At 41.5% G+C, this 22,248-nt stretch overlaps 1 protein-coding gene across 2 annotated transcripts in view; it reads right to left on the bottom strand.

Moving 5' to 3' along the window:
* Positions 1-21,754, bottom strand: part of LOC5512415 — a 38,388-nt gene extending 16,634 nt beyond the window's left edge. The window contains exons 1-17 of one of the 2 annotated variants that reach the window (XM_048732382.1): positions 21,621-21,754; positions 16,114-16,395; positions 15,111-15,470; positions 13,800-14,024; positions 12,826-13,055; positions 12,213-12,499; positions 11,220-11,540; positions 6,113-7,077; positions 5,498-5,817; positions 5,069-5,239; positions 4,074-4,239; positions 3,245-3,274; positions 2,930-3,127; positions 1,912-2,070; positions 1,734-1,757; positions 1,178-1,350; positions 421-607 (exon numbers count right to left, since the gene is read on the bottom strand). In XM_048732382.1, the coding sequence (XP_048588339.1) occupies positions 421-607; positions 1,178-1,350; positions 1,734-1,757; positions 1,912-2,070; positions 2,930-3,127; positions 3,245-3,274; positions 4,074-4,239; positions 5,069-5,239; positions 5,498-5,817; positions 6,113-7,077; positions 11,220-11,540; positions 12,213-12,499; positions 12,826-13,055; positions 13,800-14,024; positions 15,111-15,470; positions 16,114-16,395; positions 21,621-21,699 (4,177 nt within the window). In that variant the 5' untranslated portion in view covers positions 21,700-21,754. Of the gene's footprint in view, positions 1-420; positions 608-1,177; positions 1,351-1,733; positions 1,758-1,911; positions 2,071-2,929; positions 3,128-3,244; positions 3,275-4,073; positions 4,240-5,068; positions 5,240-5,497; positions 5,818-6,112; positions 7,078-7,824; positions 8,080-11,219; positions 11,541-12,212; positions 12,500-12,825; positions 13,056-13,799; positions 14,025-15,110; positions 15,471-16,113; positions 16,396-21,620 lie in introns of those variants that run through there. The other variant, XM_048732383.1, reaches the window with a different exon arrangement.
* Positions 21,755-22,248: the final 494 nt, after the last annotated feature.

Raw genomic sequence — 22,248 nt, 5'->3', positions numbered from 1 at the left:
AATTGCCCTTCCTCGAAAAGTTCAGGGCCGAGAAACAAAGATAGTATCCATGTCTCGAACGGGAATCGAATTGTCGAACTCAACCATACGCTAACCCGATAATTCCCTGAAACTACTTAAAGTGGGTGTGTTCAGCCCTCCCCCACTTCTCTCCACGGAAATTAAAAGTTCGGTCAATATGCCTCTAGAGGCCGAATCAAGATTTTGATGGCTAGGATATTATTACGGTTAGTCAGTCTTTATTTATAAGATCTAAAATATTCTGTCAAAAAGCCGGAGCCACAGTTTGAGTCCTATCTAAGGGCAGTAACTCTTTTTCATCACGTTTTTTACTACACATTCGACCGTTACTATAATATCTTTGTACGAAGAGTTAATGCTTTAGTGTAAACCGAGCAGCGTAGCACTAATTCCACTAACCTGTAACCACGAGCTTGACCATAGAGAGCAAGGGGTCACTTGATGTTAGCTCCAGACTGAATCCATATGTTCCCATGTCGGCGGAAGTAACATTTGATATGACCAGCGTGGCCATTCCATCCTTAGACACACGCTTTTTCAAGTTACCAGGACAATTCGACGAGATCTCCCACCTCCAAGTATTTACCTTTTTAAAAATCGAAATACGTTATCTAGTAGTTTATTTCAATATTAAAGATAACGTCCATCTCGAGTAAGGAGATCTTAAAGCTGTTAAAGTATTCGATTCTTGTTTCCGAGGTATCCCAGGTACTCTACTTTTGACTAGTATATATGCTACCATAAGGCCCTGTCACACGTACATTTTTTTTTATCTTGCGACCAGCCTCGCAAAAAACTTGTTGCAGGTCGCACGCGCATTTCGTTGCAACCTGTTTTGCATTTCTCAAAGTCGCACGAAAAGTAGAACGCTCTTCTCCTTTCTGCAACAAATTGTTTCAAGTCGCAGTGTGACATAGCGCGTGAAACCTGCAGTAATTTTTTTGCGAGACAAGTTGCAGCCGAAAAGTCTACAGAGACAGAAACAATCCCCATTTTTAGCAAACAGCACCAGCCATTGCTGATGGCAAAATAGCCTACATTACTAGCCCACCAATACTGACGCTGTTTGTACACCGTTGATAGATGCTGGAAAATGGTCCGACAATTTGTTGTTATAACGTTATAACAAAACGGTCAGTCATGCGAACATCGCTACCTTGTTTTCGTAAGCGATCTCGACGCGTCGCTGACTCTCGTAGTAGTACCACCACTTCGGAGAGTGCTCGGCAAATTCTCGCTCCCTGTCGTCAACCACGTACTCCCATACGAACCTCGCTGTGGCTCCGGAAGTGACGTACACTATTTGTGGCGGGGTACGGGTAATACGCGCTGAAAGATCGAGAAAGTTAGAGAAAATAAAAACAATCGCATCGTTATATAAATTTCCAAATCTTTTCCAATAGGCTCATAAATGTGGAAAATTTCCTTTTACATACGTTATTAGTTACGTAAAATTTATTGAGAAAAATGATTCATAATGAGTTCATATACTACATAATATTTGAATTGATTTGGCTTTAGTAATCTTGCAATATTGTGTTATGTTCCTTTATCTTATTCCAGTATTAGCGTAGTATAAGTGTATTTTTCTCATGAAAAAAATAAAATAACAAAAAATCAAAATAATGAAATAAAAAAAGATAAAAGTTGACTTTTACATTATATCTTTCACAATTTCTTGAAAATTAAAATCAAATTTAAATTAAAATTACCTGTATTGGTTGGCGGTTTAGGCTCTACAAAACATAAAAGAGAATAGAAATTCAAAGCTAGCATAAAATGTTTTTTGATGTGATTCCAGAAAAAAAACATACCCAAATCCCCTTTCCCCCATGTCCACCGAGGCGTTTTTTTCTGCACATTTAGTATATATAAGATTGTCAGACAGACCTTCAGTAATTATCTCGTACACATAGTTCGCGTTCTCCTTGCCGCAGCAGGTAGTGTTAGATGCGTCAACACATGCGCCGCGCGTGGTGTCCACGCAGTTGGCACTCGCACCATACGTGTCATACGTGTCCCCGGCTTCGGGACCCGACCAACACTCTCCTGTAAAAAATAAAGCAGAGTTAGGAATCAGGAAAAAGAAACTCGTTAAATCGTTAAAGCTTGGTTAACTCGTTAAAGCTTGGCTGTTATGTTCGAGGCAATAATATGTATGAGGATCTCACATAATAAAATCATTTAGGCCTAAACGTCGGAGCACTCGTGCCTGTTTGTCTGTAGAATAAAAATAAGATATAAATCATGAACGGAGCATCTCTGCCGATGCATAAAAAATAAGTCCATCAAGACTTACTTAAGATTATCATAAAACTGAAGTAAGACCCAGAATTAAACAAATGTTCTTTTCTGGCGAATTGTTGTTCTTCAGAAAGTGACGGACAAAAGTCAATGGTCATGAAATGCTGTGGAAATGTACCACATTCTCTCAAAATAGATCCGCCCTTGATTTCAGTTTTGACAGGTACCGAGGAGGTAGCGAACGAAGTACAATATGCAAAATAGGTCGAGCTCTCCGAGTTTTGAGCTCCACTTATACAAAAAAAACAACTAAATTTAGGTCCAGTTCGAGCCAATGAAGTTCAAGTTGGCAGGATTCTGCAATATTAGGTTTCCTTTGATTCATTGCCTTAATCTATACACAGCTATAGATAAAATGATGGTTGAAGGCTTTCATAGAAAGTGCTCAATACTCGAAAGTAGAGCGGTGTATAGTGTTGGTTTGAGAAAAATACAAACTACATAGGTTTCCCTACAGGTCTGTTTCGTGGTTGCCCACTCATCAGGGGATTTCTCTGATGATCCCCTGATGAGTGGGCAACCACGAAACAGACCTGTAGGGAAACCTATGTAGTTTGTATTTTTCTCAAACCAACACTATACACAGCTATAGATAGATACTTACCGTAGTCTTGAACTCCAAAGAAGAAGTAATTATTGTCCTTAGCTTTACGCGCGCAATCACATACGAACTTAGGCAGCCAGTTAGCAAGTCCCATGGCCTCGTATTCGGGAGTACTGGTAGCAAGGCGTTCAGGCATGGCGCGCGCTGTGGGCTTGTCACCATAGCAACCAACCTTACGATATTTTACATCACAGGTAGCTACAGATAATACGAACATCAGAATGTTAAAAATGTGGTTCGTACCGTACAGTTATACATTTATCATGGATGTGTTTAGATGACTTACTGAGATAGTGAATCGTTACAGACTCATACCTTCAGATGCTGGTTGGGGGGGTGTGCTCTCTAGGAAAAGAAATAACCATTAGTGTTGCATATCAAAGTAAAGTTTATCCTCGAGCCATGTAGCGTGAAGTGGATGCTGAGGAGGGGCACTCTCCTCCTCCAACTCTTTTTCAGAGCGAGTGACTAATATAAAGGAATTCAGGGCCAAGGAGCTAATAACATTGTTCTCTGTTAAAGCCGCATTGTCACCAGTTTACTCCCGGAAACTTCAACCGTTAAAAGACAAAGGAATCTACTAGAATCCGAGATGTCTAACAGGCCATTCGCTCTAAATTATCAATCACATCCTAAGAAACTCCCAATAGACACACTGCTTTTAATATTTTGAAATATTTTTCGCGTTTTCCGTTACAAATCATCGGAGATTGTTACATAATCAACCGGACGTAAACTGGTGACAACGCGGCTTTAAATGTTTCAGGGATTCAGACGTTAAAGCCCAAAATCCCCCTAGCATACCCCCATCCTTCCAAAACTTCAGTGACCAACCCTGACTTAATGTATGTCTTAAACAGCCGCCGCCATTTTGTCATCCTAACAAAGTACCAAGTGTGAAAAAGCATCCATTTCCATCAGCTGATTTGGGGAAGGCAATGCGATATTTTCGATTGAATTTGGAAAATAAAGTATTCAACTTTGTTTTTAGATGGTTATTTCGAGATTTTCGAACACATTATGGGCCTTCCAATATTAAGTGAAAACAAAAAAAAAGGCGTGGCTGACAAGGGCAATTGAAACATAAACCTCTTTTGTGCAAGCTCTTTCGCCCCTAGCACTAATGTTTTGCTGTTACACTAACCCTCTTGTACACAGGCTATATTTGTTACTTTCTCCATGTTCTTGTTCAGGTCGTTGAATGTCTCAGTGACAATTACGCTATTGATTTTGCCGTCAGCTATCAGTAGCAACTCTTTGTAGTCTATGAACTTGCCGACACCAACCACAATTACACGCACATGGTTGGCCTGTTTCAAAAAAGACACGGTAAATAAGGGGAATCGCTAGTGGAATTTACAATGGTATAAGATACTATATCATCTACGAACTTTGAGTCACTTATCCTATTTAAGAAATTCGAATCCTCTCTCCCCTCTAAGAAGTTGAAATTTTCTTCGCGAAGTTCGAATCCTCTGTCCCCTCTAAGAAGTTGGATTTCCCTTCGCGAAGTTCGAATCCTCTCTCACCTCTAAGAAGTTGAAATTTTCTTCGCGAAGTTCGAATCCTCTGTCCCCTCTAAGAAGTTGGATTTCCCTTCGCGAAGTTTGAATCCTCTCTCCCCTCTAAGAAGTTGAAATTCCCTTCACGAAGTTCGAATCCTCTGTCCCCTCTAAGAAGTTGGATTTCCCTTCGCGACTTTCGAATCCTCTGTCCCCTCTGAAAAGTTGAATTTCCCTTCGCGAAGTTCGAATCCTCTGTCACCCCTAAGAATTTGGATTTCCCTTCATGTTTGAATCCTCTTCCCCCTCTTAGAAGTTGGATTTCCCTTTGCGAAGTTTGAACCCTCTGTCACCCCTAAAAAGTTGAAATTTCCTTCGCGAATTTTTAATCTTCTGTCACCCCTAAGAATTCGGATTTTCCTATAAAAATGTGCCATTTAAGATGTCCCCACGACAGGTGGGATCCACAGTGTGGAATCAGAATCAAGACACAGTCGATTTCCTTCTAAGAAGGCTGGAGCCCTGTCCCCTCTAAGAAGTGGGGCTCTCCGATCCCCTTTTAGAGGTTGGAGTTCCTTGTCCTCTCTAAGATGTTTAAGTACCCTTCCTGATGCCCTGCGATTAATTGTTAAATTACCAGTAGTGGCGCCACGACGTCCTTAAATGACTTGCTTCCCTCGTCGCTCCTGCTGTCTGTCACTAAGATCAGGGTGTTTGGTTTGTTATCACGGTTCCCACCCGCGGCGGAGAATAGTTTGTTGTACGCCATCTCTAGAGCAAGATCGGTCCGAGTGCCGGACCCAGACACCTGGCATTTGCAATCAGTTTAAAATAAGAATGGAAATCATAGCAATATCAATTAATCTTTCTCTTCAGAAGTGTGTGTGTTGAGGAGGAGGAAGGGGGGGTGGGGGTGGAGGGCTAATCCGAAAAAGGGTACCAAATACAAGCTCTTCCAGCCTTCTCCCATGTTTATCATGCACATCAAGGCGAAATTACACAAAAGAACAATGACGGTGGTTATGGCGATAATCTTGATTATGATGATTATAGCGATTCGTCTCACCTTCAGTGCTTTGATGGTTGAATCAATTGTCTCTGGATTGTAAAACCTCTCGTCGTTGAGAGAAAATTCAACCTTCGGCGTACTGCTATAAGTTATAAGCCCTATGTGAGTCCCGAGCTGTGAGACCTCATACTGCCCCGCTATCTTAGCAACAAAGTCCTTGAGACTGGTGAAGTCTTCATCGGACACACTGTCCGAAGTATGGACCACGATGGCAACGTCGGCGGGTGCTCCACAGGCAGGTGATGGAGGGGGTCTTTCGGGTGGTGGGGTGGTGCTGGTTAGCATCGGAGGTGTCATGGTTAAGGACGGCGTGGGAGCTGCAGAGATAATTGATTTGAAACACAACAAATCACATCATTAAGTAGAAAATAATCTGTGATACTTCGGCAAGGAATACTGAGAGTTTAAGACATTTTGTTGGAATTAATCAGTGGAAAGGGCTTTTATTCTCTTGGCGCTACTACTCGTTTAGCAAAGGAGGCTTATTCATTGATCAAGGACTGTTTGGAAATTGCACTCACTAGCGCTTGGGCAGTTTGCTTATTGCACCCACCAGTGCTAGAACAATTTGCTTGTTGTACTTCTCTTGGACAGTTAGCTTATTTTACTTACTAGCGCTTGGGCAGTTCGCACTGCACGTGGTCACCACCTTGGTGCTCATAACTGTGGCCGTCTCCATGGCAGTACTTGTCACTTTATCCGTCCTTGTCTCTACAGACGTCATCACGTGCGTCTTGGTCTGAGTATCCGTCTCCGTGGTTACCGTAGTGCTGGTTGCTAAGGTTGTCTGGGTCTTGGTTGCCGTGATGGTTGCTGTGGTGACGTGAGTCGAAGACAAGGTATCCACTGTTGTAGTACGCACGGTGCTGACTTGGGTTTCCGTGGTATGATGGGTGTGCGTGGTGGTGGTTGTGGCAGTGGAGGTATCCGTATTCGTCTTCGTCTCAGTCTTAGTAGACGTCAGCAGTTGTGTACTCGTCGCCAGGTGAATACTCGTCGTTACAAGGGTCGTGATGCTGGTGGATATCGCTGTGAGTGTATCGGTTTTGGTATATGTATTAGTAGTCACTCCTGTGCTTGTCTCTGTCAGCGTGGCGGTGCTTGTCGCGATTTTAGTCGTGGCGTAAGTACTTGTCGAAGTCGGGGTCAAGGAAACCACTGCAGTAGACGTCTGGACATCGGTGCGTGTTTTTGTGGTGTAAACTGTCTTGCTCGCGATATCGGTGCGAGTTGTAGTTAAGGTGGCAGTGTCAGTTTTGGTTTCCGTGGTAACCAGCGTACTGGTGGCGATATCCGTAGACGTGGTCGTAATAGACGCAATAGCTGTTGTTGTCATGGTTACCAAGGCAGTAGTGGTGTAGGTTACCCAAGAGACGATTTGAGACACGCCCGTACTGATGGTTACCATGACGGAGGTGACTATAGCAGTGCTGGTTAGGGTGTCAGTGGAGGTCGCCGTAGTGACATGCGTGCTGGTTGCCGTGTGGGTTTTGACGGTGCTGAGGAGCCTGGTGCTGGCTACTAGCACTGTGGACGTGACTACTGCGGTGCTTGTCGCGGTGTCTGTCACGGTGGTCCTGGTCATTAGAAAGTCATCAATCTAATCATCATGTTCATTACCATATCAATTCATATCATTATAGTAATTTCCCTGAATACAACCCTAAACAGTGGAGCCCCGTTTAAAAATTCCCTTAGAAGGAAAGCCCCATAGGTGTTCTACAAGACAAAACAATGTTAGATACCCTTCAATAAAAAAAAATTTTGGGAATCTCAACTGTGCGTCCTTATTGAAGTTGTTTTACCGTATTTCTCATTAATATGGTTGGGAATCTAGTTATAGAACAATTTAATTACGACATTAAGTTGATTTGAATCATCATTCCTTTAATGATAAATTGAAATCTAGTCCAATCAATCTACGGTTATAGATCGGACTAATTGCAACACAAGGTTTTTGTATAAATTTCTTCTCCCTTTATAACATACTAAAAGCCAAAAAAAAAATCGGAGCACGCGAACACCCCGAAAAACCGCACCGAATTTCCCCCATACAACGCTTGTATGAAAAACCACAGGAATCCCAAATCATGAAAATCACGAAAAATATACATACTTTGAAAAAATTTATACCACTATAAATGATAAGAAACATATATTTCTACACGATCTGGATAAAAATCAACCCTGCTTTCAGTTATAATTATTAAGTGTGATTTTAAATTCAGGATCCCAGTGATATCAGACGCAGTCTGAAAGGGCTTATCCTGCAAAAACATTGGTAAAAAAAATATAAATATTTAAGAATCAACACTGAAAAACACCTGTTTACGCCGACAGCGCAGTTAATGTTGATACCGCTAAAATGACCGAGAAGAGAGATCTTGTAAGCAGATAGCACGACCTCGCAATCGGCAGTGCCCATTGACAATGACGTCGTAGATGTTACAGCTGTCGTTTCAGCGCTCAATTCTAGTTCATCCCTAGAAGACCTTGAACAACATTTGTCCTTTTATCCCTAAAGTTTTCTTCCAGCATTGTTAGACTCTATGATGAGAGTGGTGCAGAGAAGCCTGTTTTGATCTTGGTCATTTTGTCCACATTGAATGGCTACTAAAACACCATCTACCGAGCTACAGCATCCATTGGATGGGGGTGCTCATCTTCATTGAATACCCTGGCCCAAGGAAGCCGACACATTATTTCACGAAGATTGAAACTCCTGTTGTAACTGTATCGTGTTGTTTTGATCGATAACGCCGATGGCTACTCAACAGAGGTCATGACAGGAAAAAAGATCAGGTAAAATCGGAGCCTCCGTTAAGTTCTTTTTTTAAACATGGTGGTCCCTATAAAGAAAAAGGTTCTTTGGCAAAAAAGAACGAGAAGCAGAATTTTATTAAATGTTGAGCAAGTACCCGAGGGTTAGCCTGAGTATCAGGCGATTTTATTTTTCAAAAGTCGGAGAGGAAAAATAAAATTCCGCCTGACACAAATACTAGACGCGACGCCTGTCGCCCCTTTTCAGGCCATTGTCAAAATACGCTGGCTGTCAATTTCCAATGACTCGCGTGGTGGCACAATCAAATGCCCAAATCAAATTATAAACAGCATTTATGTAAAACGAAACTACATCGGTGTTATATGCAAGGGTAATAATTTTAGTAACGACGAACCCCGGTGAGGGTAACGTTATGCTAAATGTTTGAAGCGCAAATAACACACACAATGACAGGCCAGGGCAAGACATTTGAACATCTAACCTGAGTATCAGGCGGAATTTTAATTTTTCAAAAAAAAAAGGGGAGGAAAAATATATTTTTTAAATGGCATATAAAACGATTTCTCTGATTCTGCTAACGCATGGTCAAAAGTCAGACTCGTACCCAGTCGTTCTTTGCTGTTGCGCGGACATCCACAGGAACCCTAAAGCGAAGCCGGAAAAAATAACGACTGGCAGATTACAAATCCAAGATGGCGAACGAAATCGGCGAGCAAATGTTACGAATTTTCACAGACGATGAAAGACCTATCCATACTGCATTTCTTGCTTGTAAAATACCATGTGCACATAATAACTGCAGAAATAGCCTAAATACTTTTCTGGAGTTTGGAATTCGGCGTAAGATCATGTACGAATAGTGACTTCCTCGCTCTAGAGCGTCTTTTAGGGAACATAATGACAGTATGTGCTCGAATTATATCTCTGAAAGTAGATATTTGTGATGAATACAATCCAACCAGAGCAGTATTAGTTCAAATAAGTGCCAGAACATTCAGACCATCCAAGTTCATTCCATGAAATGATGTATCGAGCTCACCAGTGTCGTCCGCCGTCTTGGATTTTACGAAACGAAAATATCATCTAATTGGACAGGGAACCACCGAAAATAAAACTAAATGGTTTATAACGAGTGTGTGTAGGTAGGCCCTTGAACTTATGCACAAAAAAAGTTAAAAAACGGCCATAAAAACGCTGCTTGCAAGATATTTCTTGAGTTCTGCCAGCGAATTCCGACCCCGAAACCGCATCCTGACCGTCATGCATCACGCAGCGTATGGGTACGAGTCAAAAGCAGTTTTGGAGTCCGCCATTACTCTGAGAACGAGCAGTCGACGGGTTAGGGTACTATATATAGCTGAACCAATCAGCGCGTCCCATTCTAGTGCCCTTTGTTTTTTTTGTTTTTTTACCAATCAGGAGCCATGCCGGAATCCGGCATGAGAACATGCGATTTGAACAGTTCTTGTATCAGGCCCTTGTTTCTCGCCGGCGCGATAGAAGCAAAGGAGGGCCTGATACTCAGGTTACCCGAGGGTAGGCGTTTGTGGCACAATAGACACGGAAGGAAGCTGATGACGAATCGAAGATTTGATTGCTGATGTGGAAAGCAGTGGTAAAATCGTCCAAACGATTAGCATCTGCACCGTTTCTGTTGGTGACGATAATTCCATATGGAAGCCCATGAAATCTACCGGAGCCGAAATCAAACCTACACGAAGATGTGGGGAATGACGGCCTTAAATGAGCTGCTAGAGAGATGTTTTAATGTTATTTCTATTTCTCATTTTATTTTTTGCTTTTTATCCATGCGCTTCATTGTTATGATACCACCCTTCATGAATACGGGTAGGAAAGGAGATCTAAGAGAGCCACAAAATCTATCCCCGACTTCAGCAGCAGCCATGTTCCACAGTTCCAAATTCCAGTATTCTATCAAGTCAACCAATGGAAAGGCGATAGAAAAGCGGTCTGAGCATGAAGTCTGAGCCTAGAAGATGGTCAACGACAGGATGACCTCTTTAACAGATCTTGAAGACCTCCAGGACTGCAGCACGTTTAGTGCTCCTGCCGCATTTATAATCTAGCGTGTTAACCCTACTGCCAATGCAAAGGTTCATCGTGAAATAATTCCCTCTCAATCGAAGTCACGGATTCCATGGATTTAATCTGCACTCAGGAGTAAGAACCTAGGGCTTAAAAATCTGTAACAGGCTCTCAATTTTAAAGAAATGATAAAAACTTCCAACATTAAAGAATTTATTTTCATAAAAAACGATACCATGACAATGAGTATATTATAAGTAATGTGTCCATATACGTTCTTGTTTTATACTTAATCAATGACATTATTATTATTAAGAGCCACTTAGCACTATTTGTATGAGAACCTCTTTCAACCCCGTATGGTCATTTATGATAACGAAAGTGGTGGTGACAGGGGTAGCTAAAAAATCTTACATTTTACCCAAAATAACTGAACTACTTCAAAAAACGTTCATTTTTATCCTAATCGTGTAGAAATATGTATATCTTGTAATCTATGGTGGTATAAATTCCTTTTTTTTCTAAAGTATGTATTGTTTTCGTGATTTTAATAATTTGGGAACCCTGTGGTTTTTCATAAAAGCCTTGTATTGGGAAATTCGATCCCGTTTTTCGGTGTGTTTGCCTGCTCCGATTATTTTAGACTTTTAGTATGTTATAGAGGGATACTTTCTGTGCAAGAAACCATTAAAAACCTTGTGTTGCAATTAGTCCGATTTTGGCCCCTTTTTGACGTAGATTGACTGGACTAATCCCTAATTGATCATATCGGTGGACGATTATAATGTTATTTACCAGCTATGGGTGCCGTAATGAGAAACACTGTGACCGAGATCAGGAAATTGGTTACCGTGCCCGTGACGTAGAACATATTAATAAGGGGTTACAAACCTGTGAGTTGAGGATGCGATCTCCGTGCTTGTATGTGTAAAGGTCGTCCTTGCCACATTTAACACAGTACTTGTGGTAGTCTTAATATCTGTAAGAACTAAGGTACTGACATCTGTTTTCACCGTGGTACTAGTTGCCAAGGCGACGGCTGTAGACGTAACGTAGGCCAGGCCGGTTTTTGTGGTAACCAGGGTAGATGTTTCTGTTTCCGTGGTTACGTGGTGCCTTGTTGAGGTTGCCAAGGCTGTTGAGGTTGTGGTCAAGTGATGGATGCTTGTGTCAATTCCTGTGCTTGTAGTTATCACGACGGCCGTAGTGTACCTTAAAAATGACAAAATAAATGTTTCTTATCTTTGATAACTTACGGATAATGAATTCATGGATTACACATATTGCATTATACGCCGGTAAATACGGTATTTCCTATGCCCTATATCTGTTTGTTGAATGCTAGGGCGCGCATTCGAGCCTTTCGATAAACAAACATTGAAAAATGACAAAATAAATGTTTCTCATTTTTGATAACTTACGGATAAGTAATTCATGGATAACACATATTGCATTATACGCCGGTAAATAGGGTATTTCCTAAGCCCTATATCTGTTTGATGAATGCGAGGGCGCGAATTCGAGCCTTCTCGATAAACAAACATTTACCAAAGGCGATTTACCAAAGGACTTCTCCTTGCACTGCAATAGTTTCTTGAGTGCATATGCAATCTAATTGCACGCAAGTAGTCTAAATTGTATTTAGAGGAATTTAAAATTCTTGACACGCCCTTTTTTGTTGTTGTTGTTTTCTTTACAGAAGGAGTCAGGTAATAAGTCAGGTAATTTATTAAACAGAAGGAGTCAGTTAATAAACTACTAAAAGTATCAATATAGTAAACTATTTCATCATAAATTGTTGAAAGCATTCGCATAGACAAATTTGATAAAAGTAAAAGTTAGAATATTCTTTTTTCGTTGATATTTATTATAACATTCCCCTACCTTGTTGCCATATGTGTGGACGTGACCACTGCCGTGGATACATCTGTCGTGACATGAGTTCTTGTCACGCTATTCACGTCCGTAGTTGTCACGGTAGCTGTGACCTTCTCCACCTGTGTACTGGTTGCTGTTGCCGTGCTAGTGTGAGTGGTGTAGTGGGTTTTCGTGGAGGTGTCGGTTTTCGTCGTAGTGTGTTCGGCCGTGCTTGTCTCGGTATGAGTCTTAGTGGCAGTGTCGGTTTTTGTTCGGGTCTCCGTAGTTACCTCAGTTTTGATTTCTGTTTGAGCCTGATTATGCAGAAAAGGATTTTAAATAGTGTTTGTTAAGAAACTCCCTTTGTCTATGAACTTGGGTTTCTTGGAAAGTTGAAAACGCTTTTTCCGCTTGAGGTTTGAGAGGGTTATGACATAGAGGATACCCGACTTTTTTTTTGTGAAAAAGGGGGCACGTTTCGGACTCGAAGGATAATACAAAAAAAAAAGAATACTGTTCACCATATCTTCTTTATCAGGAGAGACAAACGACTTGTGAACTCGCTGATGTCGACATTTCAAGTCTAAGATTTAATTCTACTTTAGACTTGCAGCCCGAGCTGGAGATACTTAGGACTTACATGAAATGTCGACAGGGTAGTGACTGTTGTCTTGGTTTCGGTTTGTGTACTTGTTGCAGTGAGCACAGCCGTACTGGTTGCTACCGCTGTAGAGGTTGTTGTGCAGGCTCCCGGCGTCGCGCATGCCGTGGCTGTGGGCGCAAGGCATGTCGGGGTGACTGCCACAACACAGACGTATGGATATACACAGGATGGAACCGGACATGGATTTGTCACGCCACCTTCGTTCTCTGTCACGCAATAATTCAGAAAATGAAGATTGTGAGTATGTGGATGCCAACAACAGCATTGACTGGATTTATTCTAAATAAGGCTGATTCAGACAGCACGATTTAGTCGTATGCGACCTGCCTAAGACATGTCTTAGCCCTGAATATTACAAACTACGACCTTTTGAAGTCGAGCATCGTAGCGGAATCGTAGTCTGATTTACTCTCGACGACTCGAGTTGTAGAGGTGTCGCGGGCAAGTCGAATACGACTTAATCGTGCTGACTAAATTAGCCTTTAGACGTCTTAGGCCTTAACTTGAAATAAATGCTACAGTACTCGTCTATTATAAAAACGCTTCAATTGTAATATTTTTCCTCTTTGAAAAAAAAAAGTGAAATTTTCTGATTGCCACGAAATTCCAAACTAGGATGTTCAGTGTTTTTGTATCTTTCTTGGCTTACTTTGTAAAACTGCCAAGGTGACCACGGTAGCGGGCGTCGCATTGTTACAAATTAGGAATTAAAAACACGTTTCTGGAAGACGGACGGCAACCGGCAGTAAATAATTTTTGTGTTTAACGCTAGAAGGTTATATGTGTAAGACTTCGTGGTAGAAAAGAAAGTCTTTTTTTAATTTGAATAAAGCAAAAACACTTTACAAAGACAGAAAACGTTGTAGTTCGGGTTGCCGTCGTCCAGAAACGTGTTTGCTTAATTTCCCTATTATTTCATATTATTCCCCATCGTTGTTGTAGTCACTCACCATCATAACAGACTGGCTGACTGATATTCTCCAGCATCCCAACGAGCTTTTCCATCTCAAACTCGCGCACTAGATGATCTGGGCTACTGACCACGCCGTACATCTCTTCGCTTGGTGCGTCTCCGAGCTGAACCACAAATATCTGCACTCCTTCCTGCTTAAGTTGATCCGCGGCAGCGATGGCTTTACTGGACCAATTTAGTGAACGGTCAGGAGGGGAGGGGCCTTCAAAAGATTAAGTTTGAATTATTTGTTGCTTCAGAAACTTTACCATTATTCTAACAGTGCGAGTGCACTAAGTAAGCACATAACACATTGTGCATTAAACTTGTTTTGGGTCGACACAAAACTAAGAGCAGTGGCTAGCGAGAGTGGACTTTCCCCTACTCGTCCCTACCAAGCTCCTAGCTTAACCTAGAGTCAGGAACGATCGAAAAATTGGATAAAGTGGTTAGCCACAATAAATGCAAACTGCATGGGAAATTTTAAAAAAGGCATAATAATTAATAATAATAATAATAATAATAATAATAATAATAATAATAATAATAATAATAATAATAATAATAATAATAATAATAATAATAATAATAATAATAATAATAATAATAATAATAATAATAATAATAATAATAATAATAATAATAATAATAATAATAATAATAATAATAATAATAATAATAATAATAATAATAATAATAATAATAATAATAATAATAATAATAATAATAATAATAATAATAATAATAACAATAATAAAGAAGAATAAAACACTGCTTTTCTGGAGCCGAATTATGCGATGTTATCTTAAAATAACTACCTAAAAACAAAAGCTTCATACTCAGCCAATCCAAAATACCTCCCCTAAATCAGCCGATGGTAATAGACCGTTTACACGATGTTGCGCGCGCACCCAAAATGCCACAGACTGGCGGGCCACAGCTGATCCAAAATGCTGATGAAGGGGAATTTCACTTAAAAAATCCGCGAAAGAATCACTCTGGCAGCATTTTCTATAGCTTCATCTGTAAAGCCCATCGTATGCTATTTAAGATCAGCTATGGTGCGCCAGTCTGTGGCATTTTGGATGCGCGCACAACATCGTGAAAACGGTCTATTGATGCCTTCTCACACTTGATACTTAACTAGGATGACAAAATGGCGGCTAACAGAAAACTTATACATGCATACCCACACACAGTTACAAAGGAGCTGCTGACTTTTATCACTCACGAGGAATGAAAAAAATCTTAACCACTGACTTGAGTACCCCTCACAACGCCCGTTTAGATGGATAAAAACAATACATACCATCAGTATAACCATCGTAGAATACAACCACCGCCTTAGGAGCTTCGCCTTCCCTCCTTGGGGACGAGGGGAACTGATAACGAGCCGAGATAAGCGCGAGGTCAGTGCGGGACCACCCGTTAATGAAATCGAGATCAGCTACATTTGTCTTTAGGTCGGTGGTATTTTGACTCCACGGTGTGACCTTGATATCCGTGCTAAAGGCGATGGTGTTCACGTGCGAGGCACGTGGTCCTATGTCTAGCCTGTCGACGAGGTTACGGACCATTGTCTTTTCCTTCGACCACAGCTCCTCCGCGATGGTGTAGGAGGAGTCTAGGAGTAGCACCAAGTCGAGGGTTCTGTGGCAGACACGTGGACCTGTAGTACCGCAATGGTTAAATGGTGGTAATGAAGATGATGATGATATATTTGACAATTTGGATGATGATACTGCTGCTGACTTAGTTGATGATGTTGATGTTATTATTGATTATGATGATTAATTGTGATAATACTATGCGAGCTTAATGGAGGCAGAGGCGGTGATGATGATGATAATGATATATTTGACAATTTGGATGGTGATACTGCTGCTGACTTAGTTGATGATGTTGATGTTATTATTGATTATGATGATTAAATGTGATATTACTATGCGAGCCTAATGGAGGCACGATTAATGATGATAATCATGATGATTATAATGACGAGATAAAAAGATGATTAATGATGTTGATATTATGAGAGCCTCCGTATAGAGATGAGCCTAATGAGGCGCGTTTAGAGGAGGTTATGATTATGTTGATGGTGACGACATTGATACCAATGATGATGATAATTGATGATAGTGATACCAGGAAAATATCCGTATAATGATGATGAAGGTGGTGGTGGTGATGATAATGATGATGATAAAATTGATAATGATGATGATGATAGTGATGATTATGATGATGACTCTGATGATGATGACAATAATATTGATGACGATGATTTAATAATTACTGCCTGACGTTCTCACCTGGCTGGGGCTGATAACAAGGCTGCGGACAATGGACCTGCCAGCAATTCTGCGCACACGTCTGAGCCTGCGGTACCACCAAAGCGGTTTGCGGTGCTTGTTGAACCTGCGGTACACCGGCAGCAGTTCCCTGCACCTGCGCCTGCGCATTGCTTGTAAGGTTCCAGTAAGCACTGGGCACCTCTTGTTTCGCTTGCGCCTCGTTATCGTTATTTCTCACATGACTATAGGCACTGTTCTTGTGCTCGTCCAATGGTAACGGCTCATACTCCACCCAGTATTCTAAGGAAAGAAACACATTCTAATTTAATAATGTACTGATACAAACTTAGAACGTGTTTAATACTTTTGTCGTGGCATGAGGCGGAGCTATAGTGGGAGCTCCGCCTCCAAGGGTCAAATATCTCATTATTGACTGCCCTATGCTTTTATGGATGTGTTCATACCTTTGCCCGTTCCCCTATTGTTATCTATTTCCTCCTCCATCCCCCTCAAATGTTAACACTGCCAGGGCTTGGTAATGTTGCGTAGATACAGAGGATTGTTTGTCTCGTTACCGTGATGAATTTGTTTTGAATTTGTATCTGATGCTTGATTATAAATTCTAAAGTTTACTACTTCTTGTAATATGTATATTGCCCTCCTTGGGTTCCCTGTGGCCCCTGATGTTTGAGTGGGACCCCCCGTAGGGGCTGTTTTCCTCGTTGAAGATCGGAGTTAGTTGTAATTTAGATTTTGAGAAATATTAGTTGAATTAAACCACGAATTGAAAGCATAATCGTGAGGATCTGAACTTATAACATGGTGTCAGAAGTCAAGTAAAAGTTTAACGAGAATCAAGGTAAAGAATATCGAGAAAAGAATTGAAATTATGGCAGAAGTAGAGTCGCACAGGACTCCTGGTCCACTGGTGCTGGATGCCCAAGCCTCAGAAAATTGGAGGAAATTTATTATGCAGTTCGAAATTTACCTAGTGGCGAAAGGAAAGGATGAGAAACCTGACAAGTTGAAGGTGAACTTGCTACTCAATTGTGCTGGAGCAGATGCAATTGAAGAATATAGTCATTTTGTTTTCAACGAAGGAGAAAGCAATGAATCTTATGAAGATGTGTGTAGAAAGTTCAAGGAACACTGTCAGGGAGCAAGAAACGTCATCTATGAGCGCCTTGTGTTTAATCAAAGAAACCAGAAAGAAGGTGAGAGGATGGACAATTTCGTGAGTGAGCTGAAACGCTTATCGTTGACATGTGAGTTTGGGACCCTCAGAGATTCACTGATCAGAGATCGTATTGTGGGAGGAGTGCTCTCGAATGAGTTGAGAGGGGAGTTGTTAAAAAAGCCAGATTTGACACTCCAAAGTGCCCATGATTACTGTAGAACCTATGAAGCTGCTGAGTTGCAGAAATTCAAGTTTGCTTCACCAACTGGTTCACAGCAGCCATTGAGTGTACACCCAGTTCAAGGAAAGGAGAGAGCACCTAATCCTACCTGTAAGTTTTGTGGTTTTCAGCACCGTTTCACAAAACCAAGTATTTGTCCTGCCTTAAGAAAGAAATGTAGAAATTGCCAACAAGAGGGACACTTTGCAAAGTTGTGTCCTCTTAAGGGTAAGAAAGAAACACCGGTCAGCACAGTAGAGCAAGAAAACCAGGTTGAGAGTATGGTCCAAGGTGATCGTGGGGGTGATCCACACTTATACTTTGGATCAGTAGAACTTGGGACTGTGTCCAGCCCCAATAGCACAAAGAAGAGCGTGATTACCCTTAGGATTGCACAAAAAGAGGTAAAAGTCAAAGCTGATACAGGTGCAGAGGCCAATGTGATGCCATATCATGTATATAAGGCCATCACTACACAACCGCTACGAAAGATTCATCAGCCTCTTAAAGGATGGCTCGCAGACAAGGCAATTCATCCTGTTGGATGTGTTCGCCTTCCAACCCAGTACAAGAACCGAAAAATAGATCTGCTGTACCTTGTTGTGCATGGAGAGTTTACACCCCTGTTGAGTTGTGAAGCCTGCCTAGACTTAGAGGTGCTCAAGTTTATGAATCTTGACCTGATAGACACACCAGAAAGACTGGCCGAGGAGACCACACAAGGGAATGGCAACAAGCCGAATGCAGAATTGTTGGTAGAAGATCCGGTTCTATCCCAGTACCAAGATTGTTTTAGTAACAAACCGGGAAGACTGCCAAACAAGGTACACCTAGAGATAGATCCATCAGTGCCTGCAGTAGTCCACCCCCCTAGGAAGATCCCCATATCCCTGCTTGAACCGACAAGAGAAAAACTCCAAGAGATGGAACAAGATGGGATTATCGTTAAAGAAGAAGAGCACACACCGTGGGTGTCTTCAATGTTGGTTGTTGACAAACGAAAAGAGAAGGACAGAGCCAACCCACCATCTAAAGACAGTGTCCGTATCTGCATCGATCCCAGGGATCTGAATAAGGCCCTCAAGAGGCCACACTACCCCATGGTCACTGTTGAGCAAGTTGCCAATCGCCTTTCTGGAGCTACAATGTTCACCACACTGGATGCATGCAGTGGATACTGGCAGGTGGAGGTAGATGAGGAAAGCTCGAAACTTCTGACATTCAACACACCTTGGGGACGGTATAGATTTACACGGCTGCCATTTGGAATTTCATCTGCTCCTGAGATATACCAACGAGAGATGGACAGGCTCTTCGCTGGAGTTGCAGTTGAAATAATTGTTGATGATTTTTTAATCCATGGAAAAGATATAAGTGATGTTGATAGGAAGATGATAGCAGTACTTGAAAGAAGCAGAGAGGTGGGCCTGAAATTTAATCCAAAGAAGATCAAGCTTCGAGTTCCAGAAGTAAGCTATGTCGGACATGTGTTCACATCCGAGGGTTTGAAACCAGATCCTGAGAAAGTGCGTGCAATTAGTGAGATGCCACCCCCATCAGACAAAGATGGCGTGCAGCGATTCTTAGGAACAATCAACTACTTGGACAAGTTCATTGAACACAAAGCTGATCTGCAAGGCCCAATCTCCCAGCTGACCCAGCAAGTAGCAGTTTTCACCTGGGAGAAGCCTCAACAAGAGGCATTCGAGAAGCTCAAAGCTGTGATCACCCATGCACCAGTGTTGGCCTATTTTGACAATCACAAACAGACCATTCTGAATGTAGACGCGAGTAGCACTGGCCTTGGTGCAGTCATCATCCAAGAGGGTAAGCCGATTGCCTTTGGTTCAAAGACTTTGTCGTCTTGTGAGCAGAGATATGCTAACATTGAAAGAGAGTTGTTAGCTATACTATGGGGAGCAGACAAGTTCCACACGTATGTATATGGCAGGCGAGTGATTGTAGAAACTGATCACAAACCATTGGAGGCAATTTTTAGGAAGCCCCTAAATGAATGCCCACCACGATTGCAGAGAATGCTTCTGAAGCTAACCAAGTATGATTTGGATGTGAGATATGTCCCAGGCAAGAAACAAATCATCTCTGATTGTTTGAGTAGAGCCCCCACTCACTGACACTACGCCAGTAAGTGAACCAGAGGATGTGATTGGAATCAATCTGATTGAAAATCTGGGAATTGAGAATTCCACATTAAAGAAATTCAGAGATGCATCAAGTAACGATGAAACCTCAAGAGTAGTAATGGAATATGTCCTAGAGGGTTGGCCAGAAGACAAGGATCAGGTTGACGAACTGGCAAGAGAATACTGGAATTACAAGGAAGAGCTTAGTGTTGAAGATGGTTTGCTGTTCAAATCTGATAGAATTGTAGTACCAAGATCCATGAGAGCTGAAGTACTTGAAGATATACATGGAGCACACATGGGTGAGAGTAAGAGTCTGAGTTTGGCAAGAGACTATGTCTTTTGGCCCTCCATGACTGCCCATATTAAGGACCGAGTACGTTCATGTCAGATTTGTAATGCATTCCGCAACCAACAGCAGAGAGAAACCCTACATCCACATGACCTTCCAGGTCTACCGTGGCAGGTTGTTGGAACTGACCTTTTTGAATTTGCTGGCCATTCCTACTTGATTGTGGTTGATTTCTATTCGAAGTATTTTGAAGTTGAACTACTTCGGCAGTCCACTGCCATGTGTGTTGTCAACACCTTGAAGCAAATCTTTGCAAGATTTGGCATTCCAGCCAAAGTGATCAGCGACAATGGCCCACAATATAGTAACACCCGCAATATTTTCAGTACTACCCATGAGTTTAAGCAGTTTGCAGAAGCTTGGGGATTCCAGCATGTAACCAGCTCACCCGAGTATCCCCAGTCCAATGGTGCTGCGAAAAGAGCTGTCCAGACTGCAAAGCGAATCTTTAAGAAAGCAGCAGCAGAGAATAAAGACCCATTTGAAGGTTTATTAAAGTACAGAAATACACCTTTTGACGACATAGGTGTCTCACCTGCCCAACTACTCATGAGTAGGCGTACACGTTCAACACTACCTACCCATCGACGTTTGTTGGTACCTCACCCAGTAGACCCTCACAGAGTGGTAAAGGCATTAGCCCATCGACAAGCAAGTTCACGGATGAGCTATGATCAACACAGCCGGGACCTTCCCCCTTTGGAAGTTGGGGACAAAGTTAGAGTTCGTGTAAACAAAGATAAAGAATGGTGTAAAGCAGAAGTCCTGCCAAGGTCATATGTAGTTGAAGATGAGAAAGGACGTGTATTTCGAAGAAATCGAAGGCACATCATTTCTGTCCCGAAGGACACACCCATGAATCCGAAGATGCCAGTGGCTCCCACATACATGAGTCCTCAACCTCAAGTGGTCGCTAGGAAAGCGCAGATCAATGAACCGCCAAGTCCATTGAAAGTACAGGAAGATCAGAGAGAAACAGAAGCACATTCACCCATCAGAACAAGAGCTGGTCGTGAAGTGAAGAAGCCACAAAGACTTATTGAACAATGTTAAGAACATTTTTTGGGTTTTCTTTGAACATTTATTGAAGTTTTGAAAGGGGGGAGATGTTGTAATATGTATATTGCCCTCCTTGGGTTCCCTGTGGCCCCTGATGTTTGAGTGGGACCCCCCGTAGGGGCTGTTTTCCTCGTTGAAGATCGGAGTTAGTTGTAATTTAGATTTTGAGAAATATTAGTTGAATTAAACCACGAATTGAAAGCATAATCGTGAGGATCTGAACTTATAACACTACTTAGGCTTAATTCGCCATTAAAGAAGAGCTAATAAAGTCATTCTCATATTAGTCTGACTGTTAAAGAGTTTATTTTCTGTTCCACCTATTCAAGAAATACTTTTTAAGTCTTATCCAAGTTTCATGTTTTAACCCAAAAAAATGCAACGCTTCTCATGTCTTCAGGAGAATGAAGGTAATAAATAACAATGTAAATATATTCATAAACGTGATAATGATAATGATAACAAATGCTATAAACTAGACAAAACATATTTCATTGTCATAACAAAGCAATACAACAGTAGAAAAAGAAACAAGAATTGACAAACAACTAAACAAAACGGTTAATAATCTACCTTGGGGGTCTGCTGTAGCGCTGCACCGCTTGGGTTGTAAGGAAGAAAAGAGGCAGAGGAAAACCCAAAACGCAAACATAGTATCTATAAATTCTTGCCCACTCAAGGTCCCCTCATCCTCAGACTTGGAAGAAGAGATCAGCGAATAGCTGGCACATTACGTCAGAATCAGCCTTTTTCGCTTCAATACACTGAGTCGTAGCTATCATTTTATTTAAATTCCAGATTTTCGCGATTTATTTTTACATTTCCTTATTTTATTTATTCTCTAGATTGACTTTTAGGTATTTGTTCATATTCGGGGGAGGTAAATAATCTTGACCCCTCAATTAAACACTTTAAAACCACTCGTTAATTTTTAATGCCTCAATCCAGCAATTGTCCCTTCAGTTAACCTTAGCGCCTCAAAACGGGCATGGCCTAAAACAAATTTAGTTGAAATATCATCTGAGATAATTGTTAGGGCCATCAAATAGTAAAATAGATTTTGGATCGCAGTTGAATTCGTGGTTAGGTCGAGACCAGGTTGTTGGTCGTGCTAATTGGTTTTAATTGTTAAGGGCTGAACAGGTCAATTGTTGAGCAAACAAGCGGTTATACAGGTCACGCTGTGAACAAGTGTAATAAG

The sequence above is a fragment of the Nematostella vectensis genome, chromosome 9 (genome assembly GCF_932526225.1).
Source record: "Nematostella vectensis chromosome 9, jaNemVect1.1, whole genome shotgun sequence".
NCBI classification, from domain to species: domain Eukaryota; kingdom Metazoa; phylum Cnidaria; class Anthozoa; order Actiniaria; family Edwardsiidae; genus Nematostella; species Nematostella vectensis.
This window is presented reverse-complemented; position numbering and strand designations above follow the sequence as displayed.